At 33.4% G+C, this 27,118-nt stretch overlaps 1 protein-coding gene across 3 annotated transcripts in view; it reads right to left on the reverse strand.

Annotated features, from left to right (window-relative positions):
• Positions 1-27,118, reverse strand: part of pHCl-1 (pH-sensitive chloride channel 1) — a 130,920-nt gene that overhangs the window by 14,355 nt on the left and 89,447 nt on the right. For 2 of the 3 annotated variants that reach the window (XM_071588715.1, XM_071588714.1), the window contains 2 exons: positions 15,546-15,650; positions 5,965-6,150 (listed from right to left, as the gene is read on the reverse strand). In XM_071588715.1, the coding sequence (XP_071444816.1) occupies positions 5,965-6,150; positions 15,546-15,650 (291 nt within the window). The remainder of the gene's footprint in view (positions 1-5,964; positions 6,151-15,545; positions 15,651-27,118) is intronic. The other variant, XM_071588716.1, reaches the window with a different exon arrangement.

Here is a 27,118-nt window from a genome sequence, read left to right on the forward strand (position 1 = left end):
GTAGTTAGTCCTCATGAGGAGAGGGAGTTAGGAGAAAGAAAATCCCTCAACAACCAATCATTTAATACTTGAGATCCTTCTCAACAATACTCAGTACATCCTTCTCTCCCTCCCCCTACCCATAATTTCCACCTGTTCTCCTTTCCTACTCTTCCCATCGGTGTCTCATCTCATACTGATGAAGGTTGCTGGGACAGTAAAATATCTATCTCAAAAGGGAGTAATTTTTTCTTTTGTTTTTTATGTGTGTATGTACTCTGTTTTATGTCCTTCTTTATTTGTCACATGTACTTGTCTATTGGTCCTTCTCATTTAATCTGCATTTCAATTTCCCCTTCTATTATGTTTCTGATTAATCAATTGTGTCTCAAGATCTGTCCAATACATCCAGTTTTTTTTCTTTTCTATGAAGTTGTCCATGTGTTCCTTTACTCTTTTGCTCTTCTATACATTTCCTTATTTCTCACTTCATTGGTTCATCATCTTCAGTATTCTTCTCAAACTCAATTTTTCAAAGGCTTCTACTTTTCACTGGTCCACTTTTCCAGTGATCCATGTTTTTGATTCAAAGAGTGCCAGGCCCCTCACAAACATTTTGACAAATTGCTTTCTTCTTTGCAATTTCAGGGTGTTTGAACATATAGTTTCCCTTTTTTCATGAATGCCTTCTTAGCTTGATGTTGGTCTAATTTATTTAAAACCAAGCCAAGTAATACTGCTGCTCAAGTGCTTAGGTGAAGGATTCCACCTGTTCTAGTTTCCCTCCTCGAATTGCAGTATCTGCATTCAACTTCTCCCTTCCACACACAAGGATTTTAGTTTCCTTCTTTTTGACGTTCAATATACATTCCTAAAGCATTTTGCCCATAGCTTATTGAGTTGCATGTCCTCCAACATTTCTGCCATTTCTACTACTATGAAATGGAGCATGTTATTTTCTTTGCCATTCATCTAGACTCCTTTAATGCTCCGTTGTTGTGACTTTTTCATTGCCTCTTCTAGATGTATGTACATTAAATAGTGCTGGCAAGAGATTCCCATCCTTGTCTCCTCTGTATATTCTGGTTACTATTTTTCTTCCCTTTGGCATTTGCATCATTACAGGTATGACTTGATTCTGGTAAAAGTCATGAATCATCTGTCATTGCAGTCCATTCCTATCCTTAAGTGCCTTATTCCATTGATGTTTTCAGAGGCCTGCTACAAGCCCATTAACATCAAATGCCTTGTTTATGAGCATATTTGTATTTGCATATTTTGCCCGCTCCCTCAAAGTGAGTATTGGGTACTCTTGTTCTTTCATTTTTCCTGGATCAGAAATTTTTTCATAAGGATTTTCCACAAGGCTTTCATCTATCTTTCCTTCTTTGCCTTAACTTTATGTCCTTAATTTCTTTGGTACAGCAATTATCACACTCTTCTCAGAGTCATTTGGTAGTTTTTCACTGTCATAGCTATTGGCTGACAGGTACGACACAAGAATTGAAAAACAAAAAAAAATATAAATATGCCTAACCTAGCATGAAAAAATGAAGCACTTCACACACTAATAAACTGTTCTTCAATTCTGCATAGTTTCTTCCTCTCTTCATTCTGTCTAACACATTTACAGGTATATAGGTATTTCTACCTGTATCTTTTTGTCCCTGACCTCGCCTGCCTAATGTTCTCCTTCTATTCGATTATCAATCTAAATGCTCCGCATCCACCTTTCTCATTTCCTTCAAAATTGTACCAAATCCTCTCTCTTCTCCCCCAACATGCCTAGTAATTTATCATTGTTTTCCTTTAAATCCATTTTACCTTTCCCATCCTTGTCTGCACCCACATCTCAAAAGTCTCTACAATCTATGACAATCACCTAGTATCAATGACGAAGTTTCCATGCTATAAAAAAACCATGATCGAAAACAAAGTTTTTACTGGTATTTTCAAACATCCATAATCAAAGTCCCTGCCATCAACTCCTCCTTTTAAAAGCTTCTTAACCAAATATTATTCTTTTCCCTTACTTCTTTTACCTTCTTTGTCCAAGACACTACCAAGATTGGTAAATTGTTCCACCTGCTAATGTTTCTGCCCTTTGACTTTTATATTTAACTTAGACATCTTATTTCTTGAAAATCTCATTAACCTTTGTTTTCTCACTTTGATTCTCACATCATACCTATCACACTGATTTTTAAATATGCACAGCAATGATTGTTACCTTTCAGCTGAGTAGTAACTTAAGCTTGATCATCTACTGATCTTACTTTCATTCCTACCGTCAGTTCTTCTCATGTCTTCTTTGATATTTCCTCTTCCCAAACATTCAAAAGCATGGGTGATATTAGGTAGCTCTGCCTAACACCACTCTCTAACACTGCCTTACACTGCCAATTCTCACTATTCATCTGCCACATGCACATAAGTAGTCTGAGATATATACATGTTTTGGATAAGTCACCTCTCCTTACAGTTTCACCACAATTTTATATATTGCCACAGCCTCCTTGATTATATTTCTTTTAACGCCCTTTCTATCTCCTAATCAAGTATGCCTCAACCAATGCTACCCTAATTTACATCATATTCAATATCCATGTCTAATGATGACCCAATATCCTTACCATATAGCTCCTTTATGTTTTTCTTTCCATAACTCCTAGATATTTTATGGGTCAATTAATAATTTTCCTGCGATGTCTCTAATAGATTGCATATGTAACAAGTACTTCTTCCTTTTTTACTTTCTGACAGTGCTTTCACTTTTATGAACAGTGGATCCATTTGCCCTTTCTCTGTAAACTCTCCATATCCTTGCCTTTTACTTCTACCCTGTTGTTTCACCCTATGGTAAATATTCTGAAGACTTCTATGACTAAAATAATACCTTTTAGCAACAAAAAAGGATTAAACTACCTCATTCAACTTTATTACTTTTCTGACATAAACATGTTGCTATTTTGTATTTACTCTATGGTGGCAAGGTAACCTGGAGGGTGCAGCTAAATCCTAGGAATTGAATCCAGGGTCAAGGGTTCAACTCCGGTAATGCCTCAGAACATCTCGATCTAAAATCCAAACATTGTGAATCCTTTAATATTAGCACTTTGTAGGAAACTGAGAGGTGGCACTGTCCCCCCCTTCCTGAATGTATAACTATGACCTATCTTGGGTTAGACTTAATAATCTAACCAATTGCAGGTTCAGGGTGATATCTATCACCATCTAAAAAGACCAACATCACAATTGATTACTCTGGAATATTGTATTATACCAAACTGTCAGTGGCCATATAAAAACAAGCAAGTTAGCACACAAACTTGCCTTTTACTATTTATTGTGGCAATACCGCTCTAAGCCAATGAGAATTACCTTATTTCTTACAGTGTTGCTTTCTCTCTCTCAGCTAGATTGACTGGTTCATCATAATTCTCCCCCTTCAGCCAATTAAATGAGGTTATACACTGCACACAAGTTATTCAAATCACCCCAAATGCTTACCCACTGACTACCTGAGTCTGTTGCCCCAATTTCTGGGTAATTTTCAATTACATAACTGTGTTAATCAAATTGCTTTCCCTGCAATTGATTGACAGTGAACAGTTTGATTAATGTGGCTGATTTCTGGTCATCATATTCTAATCAGATGGTAACTATAGGTTACAAGTAAAGTAGTTTGAGAACAATTTAAATTAGGAATTCAATATCTCATTATCTGTACTTTTAGAAATTTTCCAATGCACAAAAATTATAAGTTAAACATGATCAGGTTGGTGACAGCTTAATAAGTCCAATTAAAACACTATCCCACTTTCTTTTAATTTTTTCAGTTGAAATTTGAGTACTTGAAGAATAAAACTTCATTAATTGTCTTTACATTTAATTTGGAAATGGATTTAAAGTTAATATGAAATAAAATAAGTTAACAACCTTATTATTTACAAATAATTGTATTTAAGCCAACATTCATGTCACTATTTATACTAAAGCACCAAAACCAAGTATTTGAATTTACTCTTGTAGCACTGCTGTATGTTTTTTTTGTTGCCAATTATTTCCACCTTCCATCAATGAAAACCTTGACATTTTTTGGATGTCAAACAAATTATTTCATTTATTTAATACATTGCCTTATCTTTAATTACATTTTTTAAATTCTTTTGTGTTTTATTATGATTTTACACTGATACCTAAATGCCTGAATGGGCACAACCCCCTATAGCCTGCCAAAAATGTGTCCCATTATTGAATACTAGTTAACTAAGTCTTTGATGAAAACATCTTGAACATACATAGGTTTTATTAATAATTACTCAAATAAATAATAACACCCAAACACAATAACATTGTATGGGCTTCAAAGATTTGGAAGAGTGACTATGATTCTCCAACATGCACTCAATGAATTATTAGGTAGGATCAACCCACCTGACCTTTACAAATAAGGAATAGAAATAATACTTAATTTAAATTAATATTTTTATTTTTTTAAATTTGAGCCATTCAATGCTGGCATTATTTTTGAGAAAAATTTATTTCATACATTATTGCAATAAATAAAATAAAAATTAAATAATTGTTTGTTTAAAAAAGACAAAATAAAAGTCCAAAAGATTGTTTAAACAATAATGAATAATGTATTTGAGAGAAAAGTACAACTTTGTGTTAAAACATTAGCTTGAACAAGGAAATGAAATTTATCTTCAAGTAAATTAAGTCAAAGGTTCTTTGACAGAACATGTTCAAAATTTAGGTTACTGATGAACATTAGGTGTTAATTTAATTTTTTAAAGATTTTTCAAAATCTACACAGGTGCAATAATAAAATAATTGCAATCATTGCAGATCAATGATTCCTCAGAAATTCATAAATTTCCAAACTCCTGAGATAACTAATTGAAAAATTGCTCTCATCGAGCATGCCTATAGTCTACTTTAGTGTGTAACCTTTTCCTCATAAAATAATTTTACTTTACGTCAGGATTAAAAAACATCTCCATACAAGTGCCTGAGTGGGTTTAAAAATAAATAACTAAATAAATAAATAAATAAATAAATATATATATATATATATATATATATATATATATATATATATATATATATATATATATATATATATATATATATATATATATATATATATATATATAATAGTTAGACGGCACAATGGAACACAAATAAAATAGTAACACTTAAAAGGACACTCACATTGTAGATTGTTTGAGATTTCGGCCTTCTTCAAGCAAGACTTCAAGAGTCCTCTGAGAAGGCTGAAAGCTCCAATAATCTACAGCGGGAGTGTTCTTTTAAGTGTTATTATTTTATTTGTGCTCTATTGCACCATCTAAATATTATACTGCTCATGTGAGTGTTTCTATATCATATATGATGCAGAAGCATTCAAAAGAGCAATATAACATTTGGACGGCACAATTGAGCACAAAAATAAACTAGATAATATGTAAAAGGAAACTTACTTTCTGAAAGTTTAAGCTTTTGCCTTCTCTCAACTGGCACTAGAGAAAGAATTGAATTGGCTCAACACCAAATTGGAACTTGGAGGTGTAATCTCAACACTCTTATTTTCAATAATTTTAAAACGATGGAATTATGCCCAAATACAGATGTTAACCAGGTTGGACTATTCATAACAGGGGTTTAACTCTTCAAAAAAATTACCTTTAGCATAGCAGCTTTTACAAAATTACCTTTTTTAATGCTAACTAGTTGCCTGAATAAAATTGTTAGTTAAAGAGTTTGTTATTTCATTTACTCAATGAAGTTTACTTTTTAACACATCTTATAATTCCTTACAAAATAATGGCCATGCCACTAAGTTTTGTAATGCTTTCATTCCCAATTAATAGTTTCCTGTTACTACTATAATGTGTATGTATGTTGGGGGAGGGAGGGAGAGGGGTCCTTCCTTCACCTTCCTTCTTGTGACTGCCAACGCAACGATCACATACTCACCACGTCATCTCCATTTCCGACTCCAGGAACACCACCACCGCCCGAGGCGGCACTTGCTTCTCCTGCAATGCGATCTAACTCCTTGCCTGCAACCTCTGAGATGCTCTCGGCAGCCCCTTGCGCTCCACCCCCCAATTGCACTTCAGCCTGTACCGCCACCAGCGCAGTGTTTTGCAGAACCTCCACCTGTCATTATTGTCGGAGGAGGCTCCGTGTCTAACACTTCCATCTCCACACCCAAAAGGGTTTGCATCTACATACATAAACAGGCACTCTCCAATTTTTGACCTTTGCTATGAGGCATGCATGCCCTTCCCCCCTGCTTTCGTTGCCTCCACTTTTTTTCAGGCCAGTTTTTGACCACCCAATGCACACAGAGGTGCATACCATCAATATGGTTACAGAATGAATCAGTGGTTCTCAACCTTTTGTTTCTTGTGCCTCCCAGTTAATTACGTTAGATTCACATCACCTCACTTTTATGTTGCATATGACTGAGTCACCCTTGATAGCAAAAATCTTTTTGTATGCTACACATATGATTGATTAGAGAATGAGGTTTACCTTTGGGTCCTATTTGAAATTTGAGAGTAAAATATCATTCAAATTGTTCCATTTTCATCATGTCAGCATAACTCAGAAAACTTATGCTGATGGAATAAAAAAAAACAACTCATTGTGACATTTTAAATAGGAAATTTTTCATACAATTTTTCTGTTCACGTGTTTTTAGATTCTTATTGAAACGTTTACAGGCATTATTAGCCATGATGAGAAAATATTAGAGCAAATTCGTCTCCTCTCACCTTTTATTTTTTTGTGTTTTTCATAGCTTATCTTTGATTGCATAAATCCAACTATTACATTACTCTGGGATGACAAGTCACTCAGGTTGGGAACCACTGAGATCCAATTGAATCAATATGAAATACACATATCACAAGTGATAACAGCATGGCTAAAAGGAAATTAATAAACTGAAGGGTAGTATGGTGATGAGAGAAGGGGGGCAGGTACCTGTTTCCAATCTACCAGGAGAAATCTTAATTTTCTTCTCTGGGGTTCTCCATTTACAAGTGTAATTCAGGCTACTTTTTCACAGCAGGCAGAAAATGGCTGATATCACAAAAACTAAATGGGCTGATGAAAACATATATCAATTAAAAAAATCAAGTTTACTCTAGAAATAATGACAAATGTCTTTCAAAAAAAGATAGATGAATTTAGCTAAAAATTCAACATGCATGTCATTTCGTATACTCATTTTTACATTCTTTGACAGGATACACCTAATAATGTTGTGCTTTTCTATGCTTCTCCCTAGGGCTATGAATATTTAAAAAATTATGAATATTACTCATAGTCTGCACTTTTAAGTCTTCTGCATAATCCAGGGCTCTTTTACTCATTTGTGCATTCACGCTTACGTAACTACCCAAACAAAATGAAAGTAGAATATGTAAAATAAAACAGTCAAAGAATCTATTTTTTAATATTATTTATAACTTTCAGATCACATAGGGGTGGCCATTGGGTAAATATAAGTTGCAAAGAATTGATTACAGCTATCCCAAAAGCTTAAATTTGCTATAATCAACCAAAGCTATTGAATGTATATATAATATTCTGCATCAATCCATCATGTACATTACAATGGGGAAAAGATTAGAAAAACCTCTATTGGTAGAGGTGGCTCTGTAGGTGTATATACTATTCAATTAAGAGAAAGAAAATGCATTGATTTTTCTTTACATTGTAATAAAAAGCAGAATCCCATGAATTATTCATAATTAATTAAAATACCATATAAAATAGTATGCCATGAGCCCACAGTATTCACACATGAGAACTGAAATAAAGGAAAAACCCTAAATTATTCAATCACTGACAAGAATGACAAGCTTGGATAGATGTATCATATTCGATGACATATAAGATGCATTATCATTTCACCCTCATTTCAGCAGGGCAAGGAAAAATTTTTAACAGTCTATCCAAAAGTTCAATACCCCACGAACTTAAGTTATAACTCTTATGTTGCATAAAAGCTAAATAGATGGCATGATCATTGATGTCATCACAAAAACCTTTTTGTTTAAATTGAATTGTGTAACTTAATCTTTTTTTTCCTGTTGCTATATTTAGCAGGGTTATTTTTTCAAACATATAATTTCACTCAGTAAGAAGAGTGTATTTTCTGTTGTCATGGCCAGTCATGATAAATTAAGATCAAATTTGTTCGATATCTCGCTTGCAACACTTTCAACATCACTGAAGGGAAAAACACTATATTCACAACATATAACAGCGATGAGCTTGTCAATAAAAATCCCTGCAGCAACATCAAATTGAAATGTTATTTATAGGTAAATATATTGACTTCAATAAAATTGAGTCAAAAAGGGAGTACTCACTATAAGGGATCAAAATAACATTCAGTATTGAATGTTAACCCACAGAGTTTCAACTTTCGCGTAGGACATAGGGATATTTTGAACCATAATTTTAAAAAGATGGATCATGTTATATTCGTCAAATATGGTAAACATATTTACAGAAACATTACCGGTATCTGACATGATTTTCTGATAAAATTGCCTCATCATCAATGATTTATAGAACCAAAAATAGCTAATTAATAAGAAAGTCATTGTGCCTTTTCCATCGCAGAATTACCCTATGACAAAAGAATTTATACGCAATTCAAAAATTGAACAAATTGATTTTTATTGAAAAGTAATGCACCACTGGATATAGAGTTAATAGTTTATTTACCGTCGATTGCAATCATTTGTGCTATTGCTTGCTCAGTTTAAACTAGTGTTTGGTATGAAAGAATATACTATTTGCATATTTTCATTTTAGAAACTAGCCATGTTTCTAAGAGTAAACAATTAAAACTTTCACACCTTTAAAATATCACACACACCTTCAAACACTTAATCACAGTGGCAGTGAGAAATTTATTAACTATTGAAAGAACTTGGGGTGCAAACAAAAGGAAACTTGAATCAGCATCAGAAGTAGGAGGATGCAGGTCAGTGAAAGATAAAGTTTGAATGCCTTGAACCAGAATACATATTTTGCATCCCCCAAGATCTGTTTGCTGGGCTCTTTGGCCCAGGAGGGAGAAGAGGAGGGATCAGAAGAATTCATTTTCATGAGTGGCTTCCAAGAAAGGCTGAGATAAGATCAAAGAGCCCGAGCAGACATAAGATGAGAATTCTCTATTTTAATGGCAATTTCAGGAAAGGGAAGCTGCTCATGAAACAATGTTCTTTATGATAGTCACTAATATCCAAGAAAATGGGTTGATGTTTGAGCATTCCAATTCAATGTTTCCATAATTTTGACAGGTTCAGAAAATTCCATGAATAATATATATTTGTGGTTTATCCAACCAGATACCCAGTGCCTTGCGGTCAACCAGCAATTATCTTACTAAGATAGCCTTTTCCTATATCTTTCTGCAATCTCACTTCTCCTTGCCCATGACAGTTGTGAGTTAACTATAGCTTGGATTTCTAGGTAAAAACCTATACCACTCTTTCCTTAGAAATACAAGATTCCTGCTCTGAAAATTATTTCAAGTGCAATCGGCAATAAGAGAGTAAAATGTGATCATTTTTATGAAAAAAACAATTTGGAAATAAAACCTTAAAAATCCTAATTTGGACAAAGTGACCTATAGATTTCAAACTAGCCTCAAATTTGCTTGATTATGAGGGTAGTTTGACAAGTGAATGCAAAGTCAGAGGGATCAAACTGCTGGTGCATATTGATATTATCATCCCTTGTGGGAACAAACATAAAGTTTCAGCCAGATTGGTTCGTTACTCTGGGTTTGCTGTTAATTTGATTTGAGCAAGTTGAAAGAATCCCAAAAAAATGAATCAGAGGATTTCATGTGTTGATCAAACATTATTTTATGAAAGAGCAATCTCCACAAGGGAGGAAAGAGGAAGTTGATAAACACAATGGTGAATCTGTGTCTTCCATTAGACTGGTTTATTAGTGGTTTCAAAATTTTGGAGCATTCAAATGAGAACAAGTGATGCTCAACATTCTGGGTACCCTGTTGAGGTTACTACTCCAAAAATCTTATGCCTCCTTTCTGGAATAGTGACCTCAACTGGGCAGGCCAAATATTTGAAATAGTGTTTATCAAATTTCTCCTAAGTCTCCTGGATAAGGATGTTAAGAAAAAGCTTGTCAAAACCTTGAAATGGAATGTGGTTTTGTACAATATGGAAACACAGTCATTGAAGCGGGATGTTAGGAGTAGATTAGAGGCTTTTGAAATGTGGGTGTAGAGAAGGATGAAGAAGGTTAATTGGACATAAAGGGGATTACAAATAAGGAAGTGCTAGATATGGTGGGAGATAAAGGTGCCACTGCAGGGAGAAATCCAAAGGAGGCAGGAAAGGGATTCAGAGCATATTGAGTGACAATGGAATATTGACGACTGTGGTAGAGGGGAGAATGTTAGGCAAACAAGGAAGGGGCAAGAATAGGATTGGATGATACAAAGAGAGGAAGGAAGTATACAGAATCCTGTATCGTTGGATTTCAAGCTGTGTTTTGTTAAGTGGGCAATGGAATTATCATTATACCATCGTGTAGCCTATGACCATCCAAATCTACTTTAACTGGCAGAATACCAAATAAATAATAGAAAATCAATTTCACAAAATTTTATTCCTATCCTCTTTCCCCCAATGTTCACTAGTTAAACCACAGTTCATTATATAAAGTGGAACTGAAAGATAAATGAAACCATACTAGCATTTCTAACAATTTGTTACTTGAACACAATTATGAGATAGGAATCTGATTTTATATGTTCATTATGTAGTAGGAATTCATAATTTTAGCACATATTAGCACCTGCTACTGGAAGAAAATATTTTCTAAATACTCTTCCACTTTGCAACTACTATATAACCTAAACAAAAGAAATGGGAACGAGAGAGGTGAGAGGACTGTACCACGTGAAGCAGGTAGGGCTGGACTTGGATGATAAGCCAATGAGGTGCCAATTGTCTCAGGGTCATTCATGGATAGTCTTGTGTGGTGAGCAGTTGTATAATCTTAAAATAGGGGAAGCGACTTTACTAAGAGAGAGAATTTGTGAAAAGGGAGAATCATAGTTGGAAAAGGTGTAAACCTATTTCACTTCATCATGAAATGTTTTTGGGTTTCACAGTATTTAGTAATTATGATATATAAGAAAAGATCATCTTTCATGTGTAGTATGAGAATTCAATATATTTCAGTCTAAGTATCAGCTTCCAAATTCTTATATTCTCATTAGGAACTTATTCTCAAACGCCTTGCTTGTGCAATGTCATTTAGTCAAATGATCCTAGTGGGAGTTGGCAGAGAATGCTTTACACTTCATTTATACTTTATTTTCACCCCTCTTACCCAATTTTGATTATTTAAGACCACTCTGTCCTAAGAAGTTAAGTGCTTACATAATCCTATGAAGTGAGTGGAAAGAATCAGGAGGCAAAAGAGTATTAGACCTAAAATATCGACATTTCCAGGTAAAAGTTATCTGGGAGGAGGGACTTACCAGAAATGCATTTGATTATGAGGATGAAAGGAAAGAAACATCCCTCTCTGTGAAGCTTTGTGCTAAGGAATGTGTGTTCAAGGACATGACTTTTTGGCCATGGCAGGGAGATAAAATATTTACATCTTGTCTACAGTCAAAAGCTTCTTCAGTGAAATTCATGCAGCAATGATACAAAATGTATGCCTTGTTGGGACTACCTCAGCAGTGATAAGCCTTTCCACCTTTTCCTTAAAATTTTCATCAGTTGCAAACTGACAGACAGTGCATGGGAGTAACATCCCAGAGTAAACTAGGGTGGGAGTGCATATGAATATATAGTTTTCTATTTGAATGTATATGCTTTCATTCATATGAATTGAGACAGTTGATGGAATTGTGATACATTTTCATTCATGCTGTACATCAATTAACCTGTAAATCAATTGTACAGCATTATTTCATTGGTGTATCTCATTTAACATCAAGTAAGTGAATGATATAAGATTAGATTTAATGTAAAATTATGGAAATAATAACACACAATAGTTCAAGAGAGATTTTTTAAGAACTATTAAAAACTACTTTCCAGCCAATAACATCGTACTTTCATAATTTTAGGTGCTAACACTTCATTATTTTTTGGAAGAAAAAACCCCTTTTTTTTTAACCTAAAAATCCAAGCACTAGTCATTATACATTCTACATAGATTTTAACTGCCACCTCGCTCATTTTCAGATATTGGGAAAATCAGTAATTTCAGCATAGGGGAGTGAATGAGAACACCAGGGGGAGAAAAGCCCATTAAGGTATTACTTTAGTCATTATACAGAATTAATACGATACAGCTATTTTGAAAAAATGAAATTTACTGCATTATATTCTCAGCAATGCTCACGAGTGAGCCAGCTTATGGCCAGCCAGCAAATTTCATATGGAGGGAAGGTTTGCCTTTCGGTATGTAGATTCTAAATTTAAAAATAACCCTGCCAAATATGGTGTGTAGTGTGAAAGTAAGTAGCAGATATTTCTAACACAACATAAGTGCCGCTTTCACCCATGATTAGCCACATTTGATTTTTGAGGGCTGGTTAATTGGTTTTGAAAGCTGGTTGGAATGCCCACTGTAGCCCATGGCCTAAGGATTGCAAGCCAATTTGTTTGACACCTATCCTGATGCTGGTTGAGCAATAACCTTTTCAGACACTTTACATTCAGGAAGTGATCATAAATATATAAAGAGGCTTTTTTTTATCAATTCTGGTGCAAAAAATGCTCAATATATTTATTTGGCCAAGAGTTAATTCAGTATTTTAACCATTGACACTCCAATTTTGCCAGTAAATTATAGCTTTCAACTATTCCTTATATGATAGGAACAGTAGTTATGTATGAGGAAATAATGTTCATTGATACTGATTTTTTTTAATCACTACCAGACCATGCATGTAATGCTCAAAAAATATGATTTGGACTTTGAAGTAGGCCCTGATGATACATTAGTTCAGAATACACCTGAGCTTACCGGCAGAGAGAAATTGATCATATTTTGTTGATGACGGAAGGACTTCTTAATTGGTGAATATTTGCCAGAAATCCAAGAATGCTTTGTATGTCATGAAAAATTCAACCATAAGAAATAAAGTATGTATTGCAATTAAACGAATATATTCTTCTTCCGTGGTATTATTAGTACATAAAGCTAAATCTATAATGATAGGATTGATGTTAATGTAGGTTTGCCTTCATTAAAAATTGGCAAACATGTAACACTTCTTTAGAATTCATTAATAAAGGGAAGATTTTTCAATATACACCATGCCTGAGATTATAAAACCTAAATAGTATCCATAGATGATGTTAATCAGCAGACTAAGATCTATGAATTGATTGTATATACTCATTTAAGTAGTGCCACTGATTATGGGTCTTGTAATTACATTTCATTATTGATAATCAATTTCTTAATGGAAAATTTGGTACCCCTAATTTTCTGTCAGAGCAAGAACCTGCCATGGGCTGAAACTTGTAAGTTGCTTGTTGCTCTGCTGTAGCCTGCTTCTTAGCTATCCTATAACAGTGGCTCCTGACTGCCAGGATGTATCTCTGCTGTCTTTAAGCCTAATGGCAAAGGCCAGGGTGTGTTTGGAGACACCATGAGGGGGCAAGGCATAGCTTGTCTCTTGCCATACATAGTGAAGACTTTAAAATTTACTTTTTAAAAATACTTTCCATCACAAAATCATCAGTTGATTGAGCAAATAAATTATACCCTGGTCAATAAAGTCAAATGTAAAATATGCACCTTCCCATATGCCATATCAATTTTTTCTGAAATCTAAAACTTTCCAAAATTTTCCTTGACTTTTCCGGTTCAAAATTAACTCCCTGGCTTTTCCACTGTTTTCAAGATTTCCTAGGCCAGTGGCAATCCTGATATGAATTTAAATAAGGAAAAAAAATTAGGTGACTCCAAAGTTGATCACAAAGTGATGTATTGCCATTTGATTTTGATTGTAACTTGAGCAATGTTGTGGATTTTATGCGAACTTCTCATTTGTCAATAATTACTGTTAATACATATATCCTGTGTACAATTATAATTCTCTGCTTTGAATCAACATTTCACTTCTCTGATGATAAAAATAATCATTTCAATTCCATTATCTATTTAATACATTCTCATTTTAATTAAGTGTACTGAATTTTCTAACATTTGTTCCTAATTTTTCATCACTAACAGATCACCTTTGTTTGAGTGAAGCAAATCATTCCTATACTCTAATGCCATCATTATTCAATGGCAGTAATACACCAGTACCACACAGATATAATACATTCACAATAATTATTCACATAATTTCATTACAAGAAGTTAACAAAAATAAGTAGAAATTCATTTAATATAAAATCAGAAATAAAGAGCAATACCTAAGTTGGTGACCATACTTTGGAGCTCCTATAACTTCCTACGAGTGATATGGAATTCCCTCCTGTAAACCTGTTTAAGCATGTGAATCTATACACTACTCAAGTCTTGGAAAACTTTATCTCACAGCAAATCTGTAGATTTAAATTTTTTTTTTAAGTCAAATGACAGAACTCATTTTTAAAATAATGAGTGTTTAATACTGAAAACCTGAGGAGGGGAAATTCAAAATATGCACCTGGTCATGTCAAGCTTGAATCAAACTTGCTGCAATTTTGTCTTTAAGAGACTAGGTAGCTCGATCAAAACTTTTTAAAATCCTATGTGCTTGCTTGTATTATGCTGATTCTAAGCCTGATTCAAGCCAACTTTGCTGTCCGAGCAACTGAGTATTTATGGATAAGAATGAATTGATGGTATTCAGTTATTGCCAGATGTTAGAGCCAGTTAGGCTTTAAGAATGGGGGAAAGAGAGCTGAGGTTGGAGGCTACAAAAAAAGTCCCCATGCAGGCCACATAGCGGAGTCCCCAACACAAGCCAAAAGGTCAAATGCAACAACAAATCTGACCAGGCTGTTTATTCAACCAAAAAAATTGCTATTGAACTTTTTTGTTATTTTAGCAACAATATAATTTGGAGAGTGCCTGGAATTATGTCAAAAACAAATAACAAGTCTTCATCCAAAAATGGAAGATTGTGTCAAAAGTGTACGCAACACAAATACTATGCCATTGCACCTAAGTAAAAGCTCGGTACTGCATTTAGCTTTTGAAGAACCAAATGGCTGGCACAGACAATCCCAAAAGATATTACACACAGGCCTGTATAATACAATAACGTATTGACCCATAATGAGTCAATAAGGAAAGCTACGGGACACAGATACAAAGCAAAGCAGTTGCAAAATGAAATTTATAATGTCCTCCATTCTTTTAAAAAGAAGTATTGAAAGTAAAATGCTTTATTATTTCACTAAATGGAGTAATAAAACTAATAACTTCCAAAATGCAAATATAATGCATGCTACTTAATCACCAACAATCATGGGTTTTAAATTCTAAATACGTACACAAAAATTGTTAGAGGAACATACCTCAGTAGCACAACCATTATTAGCAGTATGAGTGCATGGGTTGGGACCACAGTTAGTACAGGTGACGATTTCATTTGGACCAGATGTCTCTCGTTTCTTGTCACCCTGAAATAAGCAAATGCATTACATTCGAACCATTCATAAACAATTTACAGTAAACCAGAAATAAAAGTTTGAAAGTAAGTAGATGGATTAAATGTCATAATCAAAGTCCTAGTTTATTTCAGAATTCATATATTGAACAGAAAGCAATTATTTTCCGCTTTCATCATAAAAAAATCTTTTATTTGCGTATAATATCCATCAATAACAGATTTGAAAAAGGAAATAAGGTAGACTTTTACCACCTACTAGCTTTAATTAGTTCATAATTAATGCATGAACAGGTATGTATGAAGTATGATGAATACACAACTGTTTCTCAGAAGCTTGGCAACAATAATAAAAAACAAAATAACTCATCAGCCATTATTTATTCCAGAAGATAAGCATGTCTTATTACAAAATATCATTAACGGTGCACAAAAATGGTGTCAGAGAAACTTGTAGAGGCAAAAGTAAAATCCAAGGATGGAAGCAAATACCATTTCTAGCATACCTACTGGAAACCAAAGTACAAAAGAAATCCAAGAGAGAAAAAAATGAGATCACTCACCCGTCAACAGCTTAAATGCATCTCTGCCCAACAAGTAACACAATGCTATGCAAGTACACGTGGAATCACAAACACAGAATGTGAGAGCAACATGTTTTTTTGCTGCTGTTTCAAAAGGTACTAGGTAACACTGACAATCCATAGGTAACTTACAAATATAGACACCAGACACACACATTTTCTTTATCATGCCTATGAACTAAATGTTGAACCAACACATATAACATTTACTTAAGTGAACTACATTTAAGTGAGGCATATTTTCAACAAATCCTTCAGGAAAGGAGATTGATTCAATAATGTTCACATTTTATGACCAAAAACCAATTATTGATCCTTTTCAATGATATTGCCTGTTTGATCATTATTATTATCAACTCATTGCTTCAGTATTTATAAGAGGCCTGACTGAATCAATTTCACCTAGAAATAAACTAACAAGAAATTTTAACTAATTACAAAGTGATCTAATGCTTAAAATATATGTACATTTATTTAAACCTGGATCAAATCTCACAGTAAAACCATAACATTACTATTCCAAAATCATTTTTCTACTACTATTTATGAAACATCTGAGTGAGTAAAAATAATTTGGATTCAGCTTTTCATAAGTCTTTAGGGAACAGGTAAATAGACTAAGGCATTAGAATTAAGTGGATACCTATTTTCCCTAACCCTTTCACTGCTATGAATATTCTTATAGAATTGTGCTCTTAATAACACTGGTCACCTCTTTTCCCCATAAGCATTCTCCCATTCACTACCGAATAGTGATGCTTTTATCTTTTGGATATATGCTCTCATACATCTTGATAAGGAGACTAAAATTAATTGGAGCCTAAAAATCATCTTCCTATTTTTTGGATTTTTGCAACTGAAAACAGTAACAAGGAACGCAAATTCAATTTTTTAAATGCAATGAGCATATCAGAGAAAATATATTTATAGCTGGTAATGATGCGGACAAATTTCAGCAAAAATTTTTTTTGGAGTCACATAATAATTCACTGAAAACTAGTAAATAGCTTAATCCTATTTTACTCAGATTTTCCCAGTTGAATGGCGCACAAGAAAACAAAAAAGTACGTATTTATTTATTGGGTAGGAAACCATTCAAACAAAAAAAATATGAACAAACAAAGAAAATATTTTAAAAATATTAAAGCACAATTATGGAAAGTAATGTTTTTGTTTGTACTTGCATTTGTTCATTTCCTTTTTTACTGACATTTTACTTTCCTATAAGTATTATAATGCATACAATAGTATATTACTTACAAGTACTTTAAAAAAAGTAATGCAAGCATATTAAACTTTGTATGCTAAATTTTATCCTTAGGTTGAAATGAACATTCATTCAGATGAAATAGTGGCTAAAGAAATGCTATATGTTTAAATATTACATTAATGTACTGCTGGCCAACATACACCATGTTTCCACTAATACATTTTCTTTACATCCTAATAATGTGGAATAGAAACAAAATGCCTAATTAAAAAAAATTCTAACCTTAAAGGTGAAATTCAAATGATGAAAGTGTTCTTGGGCTTGTTATGATATTCCTTTAAAGAATTAAGTATTCCTCCCTTTGAAATTTAGTAGAATAGTAGAAGGCATTTAATTCTAAGGTAAATTGTGCAGCCTTCAAATTGCACGTTTTTAAGTTGCATGATAATCTTGCAAAACTAAACCCTGCCATTCAACTCTCCCTCAGGTTTCAATCTTTCACTTGTAAATAGCTGAATTTAACTGATTGGTGCATAATTTTCAAGCATACCCCAAACATCATGAGGGAACTGACAGTACAAATCATCCATTGAAAGCACATTTTTTCTTTACATTCACTCAATTCAAAGCAGAAAATGTTAGTAAAAAATATTTCTCATTGCCTATCAATTTCTGGTACATAACTTTGTCAACTAAACAATATTTTGGAACCAAAACGCTAGATTCATCACCCAACTTTCAGTGCCCCTAGTTCTAAAGCCAGGAATACCCAAACTGGCCTGGAGTAAGACTGTGTTCCAGCCACTAAAGGCTCATAAAATCATTAAATATGTATTGAACAAGCTCTTGCTGATAGTCAGTTTTGAAATTGGTCATTTGATCACATGAGTCTGAATGCAACTAAATTTTCAATACCAGCTTTTGAGTTGATTGAGCTCAAACATTACTTTAAGTTGATGATGATGTATCACACTGAGTGCATGTAAAATGTATGCATAATACATCAAATGACAGGCTTTTTAAATCATATGGATGTGCACTGGGAGATATCATGCCCATTTCAACAGTGGATAAAGGGAGGGAGAGGTTATTATGTTGAAATTTGCATGTTTAATGGCCTTTGGTACTATTGCTCCATGTTTTGTATTAATATTTTAAAGAATTAGTGATCATATTAGATTGCATCAACAGTCTAGGTCATTTTTTTAAACACTTAAGATCTGATTCAGCAGTTTATGGCTACAATTGGTCTAACCTCTAAAGTTCCATAGCAATGCTGTGAATATTGAAAATGGCCCAATTAACCTAATAGGAATTTGACTTTGGTTTAGGAAATTCCATACAGACACCACAATGCACCCTGTACTTGGTATTATGACTGCCAATGACAGTGGTTGGGCCTAAGCAAAATGGGTAATTTTTCATACCTCACAATTGTGAAGAAATATACTTTGTAGCTGGCACCAATATGTGAACCAACAAACCAATATGCAAACATTATGTTGAAAATATTTTGTAAATACCAGCTAGGTCTCTCTTCTCTACATTCCCAGCAAAGAATGACATTGTGAAATAAAATGCTCCAAATGATCTTGGAGCATTTACTTTTTTCTTTAATGCTTTGGCATTTTCTCCCATTTATTCTTTTCTGGCATTCAACCTTGGGAACCAGCCACCCTCTCCCTTGGGCCAGGCAGATGAAAAATGACCAGATAGTAGTTGATAGCATTAGAAAAGGCCTATTTTTCAGCGATATAATCAATATGGGCCTGCTAATGCCAATTCTGGGCATACTATTCCTGAAGAGCAAATCTTTGCCAATTCAACACACACAACTCAATCATTTTAAAGACTGAATCTCACCCTTACAATTTTTAACTGTAATTCAAGAAAAATTATTTGGAACCCTTGAATGAAAATGTAGGTATTTATTTTATGAAAACTTAGAAATGGCAATCGAAAATTTATTAAATACCTGAACTTAATTTTTAAACTCTTTCTTGCTCTTTCATTCAAGCTAAGAGGCCATTTTTTCATAGTACATATTATAAAATAATATTGGCTCTAATTTGAAAAAAATTGTGCATCGGCTCTTTCAATATCATCTTTTCTACAACAGAGGCAAATGGCTATTTAAATTTTTGTTGATAAGATAAAGAAATGCTGATAGATGTGAGGTTGAAATATATTACACAACCCTAGCGGCAAGTACCAAGTCAACATAGAAAGCACACTGCAACACTTAAACAATGCCAATGCAACTACAATATCATCCAGACTGCAGTTGTAAGCTCAATTGACATTCAACTCCCCTAACAATTATCACATGAACCTATACTCGCAGTAGTCACTTTTGGCTAATTCATTTGGGTATGTATCATATTTAACTCTCCCAAAGAGTAGTATTTGAAATGAGATGAGATAATCTTTATTTGAAACTAAGGGAAGAGCACACTACAATTAAAATTAGTTCAAGATAAGGATGAAATCCCAATTCACCCAAACCTCAAATCATTTATAATCTTATCATGTGAATTTATAGTTATGAATCCAAACTGTCAAGATAAATTTGAAAAACACCACCATAAGCTATTATGATTCCAAATATGTACAAACACACTTATTGTGCACAGAAAATAAAATTATTTATGCTAATCTTATGCTAATTTAGTTGCTGATAAATTACAATTTTTTCAGTTAAGCTAACTTTTCAGTTCTGAAAGTTAATTAGAAAATTATTTACATCATCAATTTCACAATGTACCTTACACTATTTAAAACTTATATAATTTTAATCCTACCCAGTATTGCTATGCTTGAACCTGTTTTTAAGCTTACTATGCTTATGTAGAGCAATATTTATTCACTGCTCTCATAAATACATATCATTTTTCCAAAGTTGGAGTAGGTTTGTCCATTCAAACTGCAAGATAATGATCAAATCTATAGCTAGTGAAGTTTTCTTTGTGTTGATAGCCTAGCATGCCATATTACTCTAGAATGAGAGAGTGGAATTCCAGTCAAATGATTTTATCTGTACTGGCTTGGAAGTGAATGACAGTGATTACAAATCATTTCATGCTCTAGCATCCTTCCATACAAGAGTATATAAGTATATTGGTACCTAATGTGCACAAATTTATTTCAAAAGATAATAGAAAAAATTAAAAAAATAATGCTAGTTTATTAAGATCAGGATTTCCACCAAAACATATTTTGAGGAATCTATAACTTTCCAGGATATAAAAAATCAATGCTACATTTTTCAGGCCCTGTCTTTTTAATGTGTCATTTTCTATTTTCAGCATTTTTAGTTCAAGCTTTTTGCTACATGGCTTATTATTTCTAATTTTGCCCCTTTTCTTATTCTCTCAATTACTAAGAGTAACAGATAATAGTAATCATTTAGGATTGATAATATATACAAATTATAACAACTGAATGCTTAATAAAAGAAAAAAATGCTCTCCTAATTTCAGCTCACATCTATCAGTTAAAAATACCTATCAAGTGGAAAATTGTTTTTTAGGCAAAAAGAATAGGCTAAACAAATAATTTCATTTGATAAATAATATTAATTTCATAAAATAAACTATTAATTACCTCAAATTGGATAACCTGTATTTTACAGATATATTCTCAAAATAGCACATTTTTGTGAAATCAGTAATTTGTAATACTTCACTGTAAGTTAGTAATAGAATTTTACACTGATAAAGCTCCAAGGTAATGAATTTGAAATTGGTATTGATTATCAAATACCTGACATATACCTGCCTTAGCTAATATTAAGTTTAGGTGACAAGTAAAATTATTTCCAAATTTCACTCTGTTTACTTAAAGTTGGACAGCAGAGACGTAGATGGTGTTATGAATACTGTTATTAGCTCCATTTTAAATATCAAGAATATATTAAAAATCTTTAACTTTTTAAGAGAAAATATTTGCTGTGTCAATTCTGAAAATATTATGCTTGACAGCTGCACTGCTTGATGTAGATGACTTTACATAAAAAATAGTTGAGCTGAATGTTTGCATCACTTTAGTTCTAACTAGTCATGCTCTTTTTTTATATAAAACATCTTGTTAAAATAAGTCCCCTTTATGCCATGGAAAAATGATAAAAGTACATTTCAGGACTGTTTATAATTCAAAAATCTTTACAGAAAGTTGGCATCTTCTGTTAAAATAACTATGCAATGCAAATGAAATACATAGTATTAAATATTGAGGTCTAGAACAAATTATTTATTTGTCATTAGGACCTACTAGCTGCCCTAAAGGAGGTCGTGTACCACTGATGTTTTGTGTACCTGATAAAGCCACAAACAGCAAGTGTCAGAAGTACATAGGAGAAAGGCTTCACAAAGAGTCCAAATTGGACACTAGCTAGCTAACACTGATACAAAGTGGTTTGGTGAAAGGGTGAAAGCAAGTGAGTACTACAGTAGACAGAAAGAGGTGTTTTCAATCAGCTATGCTCACTATCACAGAAAAAAGAATTTATTCTCCTCACCTTTGCTGTCATTGTCTTGCACATGCAGTAACTATATTCTATATATAATACCCCATGAACATTTTGAATAAAAACATACATGAATGAGCCATCAACATAAACAATCAAAACCTAAACCTAATTGGTAATACAGGCAACAAGAATAGAGCACTCATTAAATGACACACACACATACATACGTATGTATATGTGTGTGTGTGTGTGTATGTATATATATATATATATATATATATATATATATATATATATATATATATATATATACATACATATATTATTTCCACACAAACATTAAAACACAAAAACCAACCAAATGGCAAAAAAATATTCATTCACATGGATATATTTACATCTATAAGGAAAAGAGATAGGAGCACATATATGTATAAAAGACAAACATAGGAGAGGTGGGGAACACAGAATCAAGCAAATCAGAAGCTTAAAAAAAAAAATATATATATATATATATATATATATATATATATATATATATATATATATATATATATATATATATATATATATATATATATATATATATATATATATATTGACCAGGATTTGAACCATGGATCTTTACACTTCTTGCCAGGCTGATGTGGGTTGTATGGTGAGTAATTGAAAGATTTGTGGCTCAAGTCTAGGCCAAGGAAATATTTTGCCCTTGTGATCTGCTGGATTCCCCCTTCTCCTCCTCTCCTGTATGGGTGTTTTATGTTTTCCTATCTTTTCTCCATATCTATATCGATATGAATGAGTTTATGTGTATATATACACATATACGTGCGTGTGTATATATATATATATATACACACACATATACACTGCTTGTACATATACCTTTTACAATAGTAAATATATAAAATTCTCCTTTTTCCCTTGATAGGGCACTGTTTACCATTGAAATTCTACCACATGGTAATGTGTAATCAAACTAGAGCATCAAGATAGGCTAGTGTTCCATTGGCACCAAGACCTTCTAAATCCTTGATCTCAGAGGTGGTACATGTGCATAATCCCCTATGCTCTTCCTTATTTGTCTTACAAAACCTTCAGAGGCATCTCTAATGCACACAAAGTGATGAAATAAATTATGTGGAACTAAGAACAGAAAAAAAGAAGAAATACAATTATAGTTATTTTATCACAGTCCTAAACTGTGCGTACCAAAGTGTGGAAATCATAATGATGATAATTTTCTCTATCCAATATATGGCAATAGGCTGGAAATTTAGAGGAATTGGATTTTTAAATCCAAATCAGGGCAAGGAATGAATGGACGGGTGTTTTCTCTCTTCAAGTTATTAACTCTTTATCCATTTTTTTTCTCATCCAGTCCAGGTAAAGAAACAATAAATTCCATCAAAATCCATTTTACTACCCTTATATGTGGGTCAGGGTAGTCAAGGGGGTAAAGCATTGGATTGCTGACCACAGGGGCCTGGGTTTGATTCCTTGGCAAGGCAATTGGGGCACCTGCAGCTCCACCAAAGCTATGTGATTTCTCGGGTACAAGGTCTTCCTAGGAAACCATAACCGCCACAGGGAAAGGAACTGACCCCCTTACCCTGATGTGTGAATTTCACACGCCGTCGGGCTTAGTACTGGGTGAACTCTACCATCACCTACCAAACTGACCTTTGGGTTGATTGCCGTGTTAAGGTTTTATCCTAATATGCTCAGGTGTATCACTATTTTGATTAAACCCTCACAGAGAGTATGGGAGATGGGGTAAAGCAGCTGGCACAAATGGTTGAGCTGACTGGATATGAGGGGATGGGGGGCTGAGTAGGGAAGAAGGAGAATAGGGTAGGAGCAGGAGGGGTAAGGGCATGGGGGATAACTGGGAGTAGTGGACATCAATCCCTTCTCCCAACTCCTAATAGGCCTCCTTTTCACCCTCCTTAAATAACGTACAATTCCAAAACATTCCTCCCCCCCTCCATCCCCATCCATGTGTATGTTTTTGGCATAGATCCTGTATTGTGTACCTGATGTCAACTGTTCAATATAACCAGTCATTTTAATAAAGTCAGTGGAATTTACTTTATTTTCCAACTTCATTATGAAGTTCAGTAAAGTTGAGCCAAAAACCATAGAATTTGATAAGTTTGATTCTGCATATAGCTAAGGTGGTACTTAAAATAATCAATAGAATGATGGAAATGAGGGCAAGCAATTAATTCACAGGATGATGTTTGAGCTCAGGAAAGTGAGAGGTGTACAATGCCATGGCAGTAATGAGATCACCAGTGGAGAGGACCGTAGAATATGACCTGGATGGTCACAGGTTTTGGTTCACAAAAATCAAACCAATAGGTTTGTTTCATGTATTCTGAGGAGGCATTTGTCCAATGGGCCAAGATGGTCACCGTAGTAGGGACATGATAAGATGAATTGCTTGACCTAAAGAAGCTTTCACAAGAAGAGAAAAGATGGACAAGTGCATTGAGTAGGGGAAAAAATAGCAAACATTAATTTGATTAGCTTTTAGGGTATAGAAATGTGGTAATTGTAACAAGATGGCACATATTTGTTGGAGACTTTTGATATATGGGTTTGGAGAAGTATGAAAAAAGCACAATGGGTGGAAAAGAAAACAAACGAGGAAGTGCAAGGGATGGGGAAAGAGGAGGAGAGGGATCTGTTAGGAGAAATTCAAAGAAGGCAGGAAAAGTGGATGCATAGCAATGGGAATGGTGATGGAATATTGAAGACTGTGATGGAGATGAGAACATTGGACAAATTAGATTGATGGAGTGAAGTTATAGGCATGTAGAAGGAAGAGAGGCAGAAGGTATGCAGAAATGAAGAAGAATGTATTTTAGTGTAGAGAGTCGGGTTGTGCCTTATTTGGTAAGATTAGAATGACAGTGGTGATAAGTTTGTGTTCAATCAAAACCTACCTTCAATTACAGACTACCATAATATAATCTAATACAATATGTTTTTTATGTATAGTTCAATGTAGAACACTGAAAAATTAGTTAACATTCATTGCAACAATTCAGATACATAGAGGAATTAAGTGTATGATGCATGAGACAACATTTTCATAATGGTTTAGTCTTCTTCAAGACTTAACTGTGTATGAATGCATTTCTTCTTATTACCATCTCATTAATACAGAGTCTACATCCGTGTGCCTTTAATATGGACATTAAGAATGAGTCATGCAAGGAGTCATTGGACTATTTTGAATAGTCATATAATTAACACCTAAAGTCTATCCCCATCTATCATTAAATGACAAAGGAAGGACATTTGCCACTAACCATGTATTCTGAATTTTAATGGTAGCCAAAAAGTTTAATCTGGGAACAAAATAGCTAGGCATACTCTAGCAAAAATATGGTGTTTACATTCAGCAAGCACTAACATTCATGATCCCCAGGAACCACACATGACAGAAATATTGAATGGTTTAATAACAATTAATGTAAAAAAAGGAATATCTCATTTACAAATGAATAGATTGTTTGCTTTGGAGTAATGATTAACTGATGATAAAATTATGTACTGTTGAATCTTTTAACTGCCCATGAAGGCTTTCAATAATATATGTAAACAAACAATACAGCACTTTAACGGTATTCACTTTGATAAAAAAATGAATCAAGGTTGGGTAAAAATGAATTTTATGAGTGCATAAGCAGTAAGACAGAGTTAATGTAAACAGTTTTTATGAAATGGAAATAATAGAAAGCCCTTGAAATATAGCTACATAACTCAAGCTAACTTAAAAATAACCACTAGGGAGATGAAAGGTAAGGTATCTTCCATATTCTGTATCTAATCTTAGCATTATGATTATTATTCAATTATAATTAATATATTTCATGATGTTGTTTGTAGTATTTACATAAATTATCTAGTTGCATTGGTACTAATTAAATTTATCAATAGGAATACATTACTGAATTCATTCAGTAATGGTTAGCCCTTAATTCAATACAGATGGATGTGACTGTGAACATAATCATCTCACACCTTTTACCTAAAATATTTTTAAAAGTTATTTTCACGATGATTGAAAATAAAGCTCTTAAATAAACACCAAAGGAACTCAAATACATTCTTCATTTACTAGTGAGTTACCTAAGTATAAAATATATCCTGGAACCATAATTGCTGGAAATTTATATGAAGTAAATGCCATACATCTCAGGAGATAGGTAATCCAACATAATCACAAAATCATATATTAAATCTAGGAAGAGCATTGAGCCACAGCTTGAAAAAATAGTTCATTGTATGCCCTATGATATTTGGTATATTATACATTCACAAATAGGTATGTAATAAAATGCTCAAACTCTTTGACTATATAAAATTACACACTCATTTTTGAAAACGCAATAGTGCCTGCCTCACCTGAGCATAATCAGTCATGAGAAATTTAAAATTATAAAATGGAGAAATACCATCCTATTTTATCTATTATTTATTTTTTTATACCTTTAAATTAAATAAAGTTAGAGCTGATAAAATTAAATTAATTCTAGGAGAGCAGGTGGAAATATTTGGCTCATAGGAGCCACTAAATACTTATTTCACTAATATACACTGGATTCTTGTAAGCATGATTCTGTAAAACATGTATAATCATTAAAGTTTCCTTAAAGTACATTGTGAGAAGACTGGACTGGGGATCATAATAGATGGCATTTCGAATTATTTCCACACAAATCTAAAATCCCTATATGAAGACTAAAACAACATAGAGATCATACAAGTCAAGATATTTGGGTAGACAAAAGTTGTAAAAACAGAGGCAATTGCATTCTTTAAACACAGAAACACTGCCTGTGAAATGAATGTTCTTTACAAGTGAGTTCCACTCATATGTAGAAGGGCAGAAGATGATAGAGGGAAATGAATGATGAGAAATTTAATTTAAGGGAAAAGAGACATGACATCTAAGTTCATTGAAAAATCCTCCGTATTATATATTAATCCTCATCAATGTCCTGAGCATGATGGAAGACTTAAGTGATGGGAATTTTGACAGCTGACATCATGACACAATAGAAAACCCACAAAGGGATATGACATAAATTCATGAAAAAATCCTCCATATTATTTATTACCAACTAGCATGACAATTACTGGGAATAAAAGAATTTAAGTTTCTTTGAAATTTCACTTTGCTGTCATGACCGTGTTCCATT

The sequence above is a fragment of the Hetaerina americana genome, unplaced genomic scaffold (assembly GCF_022747635.1).
Source record: "Hetaerina americana unplaced genomic scaffold, ioHetAmer1.1.p SCAF_3, whole genome shotgun sequence".
NCBI classification, from domain to species: domain Eukaryota; kingdom Metazoa; phylum Arthropoda; class Insecta; order Odonata; family Calopterygidae; genus Hetaerina; species Hetaerina americana.